The sequence below is a fragment of the Atta cephalotes genome (assembly GCF_000143395.1).
Source record: "Atta cephalotes unplaced genomic scaffold scaffold00023, whole genome shotgun sequence".
Lineage (NCBI taxonomy): Eukaryota > Metazoa > Arthropoda > Insecta > Hymenoptera > Formicidae > Atta > Atta cephalotes.
In genome coordinates, this window is record NW_012130087.1 from 2,254,296 (window position 1) to 2,257,298 (window position 3,003).

Sequence of the window (3,003 nt, forward strand, 5' to 3'; positions counted from 1 at the left end):
ATAAAATTTTTACATAGACATCATGTGAGATCGCTAGTGAAATTGGAATGTTGATACAATCTAATACACATGTAAAACGTTCCATAGATATTATCGTTATGGTGCTACTGAAGTGTCGCCATAAAGGCGTAGTAGAATGTGCTGGTGTAACCGTTGCAAATTTATCCAAGTAATTATCAATAAAACTTTATTTAATACAAGATATATATATATTATTATATAAATAATATATATTTGTAATATATATTTGTAATATATATATTTTATAAATATATAAATAAGTTAATGCATAAATTAATGTAATGAGTGTTATATAGTGACAACCATTTGATGTGAGACAAAAATAATAAATTTATAGTAATAATGCAATAATTAATTTAATTAAATTATTTCTCATAATAATTGTTATGATTCCAAACAATTATATTTAAATAAAAAATTATTTTAGATGTTTATATAATGAAGATAAGTATTCTGAGTTACCAAAAATATATCTGACGTGTTTGTTAGAAGAAGATACAAAAAAATCGTTGCATTTAACACGACGAGGTGCTGGATTATCAATCATGTTTCACAAATTAGTCGTTAGTGATAATCGGAACAATCGGCCTACAGTGCATTTTGCAGTGGAAACATTATTGCACTCGTTGAAAAACGTCTCAATGACAACTGTTAGAAAGGTCGAAACTGGAGAAGATTCACCATGGGCAAAACGCCTGCATTTCCTGCGTGCATTAGTAGCTGACAAAGAAATTCACGCGCAATTAATTCCATATATGGAGGACATTTGTTTAACGTGTTTCAAATACATGGAATCCGATATTTGGACTGTAAGGTAACGCGACATTATTTTGTTGATTTAATGTTTATCCATTATATTTTGGATATTTTTAAAATATTTCTTTTGATTCATTTGTTTTCATTATAAAATGCATTATAAATTTGTACAGGAATGCGAGTTTGCAATTGTATGGCGCAGTGGTGCCGAGATTGGTGGGACAGTGCACTAGGAAAGGTGATGAGACATTCGATTTTGGCGATGGTTACTCTGTCAATCACTTCGTCACACACTATCCGATGTTAACGAATCATATGTGGGCACAACTTCGAGATGTCTCGAAAATACGCGGAACTTCAAACACGGCGTTGCGATCCTATTCTAGCGTCGTACACACGCTCATAGTGTTGTCAAAGCTGTCAACGAGCGGCTGCGATCTTGTCGATTATCCTGCGAGGATATTCGCAACAAAGTTCAAACATTTGTTGCTCATTTTTCTCGGTAATCCAATGATACACGTCAGACAATTAGCTGCGAAAGCGTATACGGCTCTCACACCTTTCAACAAAACCAATTCGGAGATAAAAGCGATCAGACAGAAGATTCTTTCAAATCATGACAATAATATGTCGCACGGATGCTTATTAACTTGTAAATATTTAAGAGAAAAGTTTATTCACGATACACGTAATCTCGTACACGAGATAAAAGAAGACTATGGCAAAGTCTATTGGACTGGAAATCTAGGAAATAGTCGATACTTCAACATAATAGAGACGTGGAATAATATGCGCGTACATAAAAAAGTTGCACAACCGTGCTATATTTTGGAAACATTATTTCTACAAGAAGCATCTTCTCATACGCACTTCACAGATACATTATCTTTCCATTACAATTTACCAATAACTGAATGTATAGTATCGTCGCAGAAAATCCAACCAGGATTTTTTCAATTCGTTGGATATTGTGAGCAGTTACTCGTGGCATATTTTAAAACATTTGGATCAAAATTTGATGATTTCGAACAAACAGCGATACGCAATATTCTGAACTCGAGTTGCACCGAACAAGGCATCGAATTTTTAAAAAGTCTGTCGCATTGCACTCCTTTGTTGGGATTTATACTCAAGTATTTGACATCGATAAGAAGCAATTATCATCAGTTACTTCTCGATGAAATAATAACATTTACATTGAGAACTATAAGACATTCTTTGAAAACTAACAAATTGGAATTTGATGAGCTAATAGAAAAGTTTAATGAGATAGAGATAGCTGTAGCGAATTCGAACATAGCTCGCGTGAAGAATTCATTGATCTTAGTATTTTCTAAACGCGAAACGCTAATAAATGAAGTACTATTGCACATGTCCGATATATGTATAGATGAGAAGCAGTCCGTGCGATTGATGGCGGCAGGATACCTCGAACTCATTTTGCATCGTTTCGCACAGCTGCAGGACGGCAATAAATTAATAGTTATGCGATGTTGTTTGATTCTGCTGAAGGACGAGATCGCCGAAATACGCGAGATTATATCGACATTGTTGCAAACACATGTATTCCGCAAATGTATCGGTACCGCCTCGCGTCGATTGCAACAAGAAGAAATAGTATATCAACGATTTTTATTAGATGTTATTCGTAATCATATTGCCGATAACAGCGTAGAGTTTATACAATATTTCACACATGCCATCCAAGATGGCAATTCTAACATGACGATCGAAAATCCATTTCATCATAATGATAGTATTTCCCATAAGGAGGAATCCAAGTTTTTAAATATATGCTTCCTTCACGATAATACGAACGATCGCTACGAAAATTCTTCGGATATTATACATGCGATAGAAACGAGACGCTTCAGAAAATTGCAGGAAAAAGCTGGCTTTAGCTACGATGATTTACGAGTGATTTTGTATTTGAAAGAAATCGATTATATGGTGCAAAAGCGAGATATCATTATACAGCAGTGGAAATAGTATAATTTTCATCTACCCATTTCTCGTTTTAACTTATAAACTTAATTGGTTTGGTATCAAAAGTTTTGAAATAAAAAAACTTTTTGAAAACTATGTGAGATTGAACTATTAAACAGTATTATACATATTTCAACTGCTTCAATCTACAAAAAAATTATTCTGTCACAGTTCACTTAACATGTAGATTTGGACATGTTGATGCACCGGATTCGACAAAAATCCGATATCCGGTATTCT

At 33.8% G+C, this 3,003-nt stretch overlaps 1 protein-coding gene across 1 annotated transcript in view; it reads left to right on the top strand.

The window, feature by feature from the left end:
* Positions 1 to 2,766, top strand: part of LOC105619886 — a 9,727-nt gene extending 6,961 nt beyond the window's left edge. Inside the window, exons 6-8 of the mRNA XM_012201404.1 lie at positions 18 to 169; positions 449 to 835; positions 951 to 2,766. Coding sequence (XP_012056794.1) covers positions 18 to 169; positions 449 to 835; positions 951 to 2,766 — 2,355 coding nt within the window. The remainder of the gene's footprint in view (positions 1 to 17; positions 170 to 448; positions 836 to 950) is intronic.
* The last annotated feature ends 237 nt before the right edge of the window (positions 2,767 to 3,003 follow it).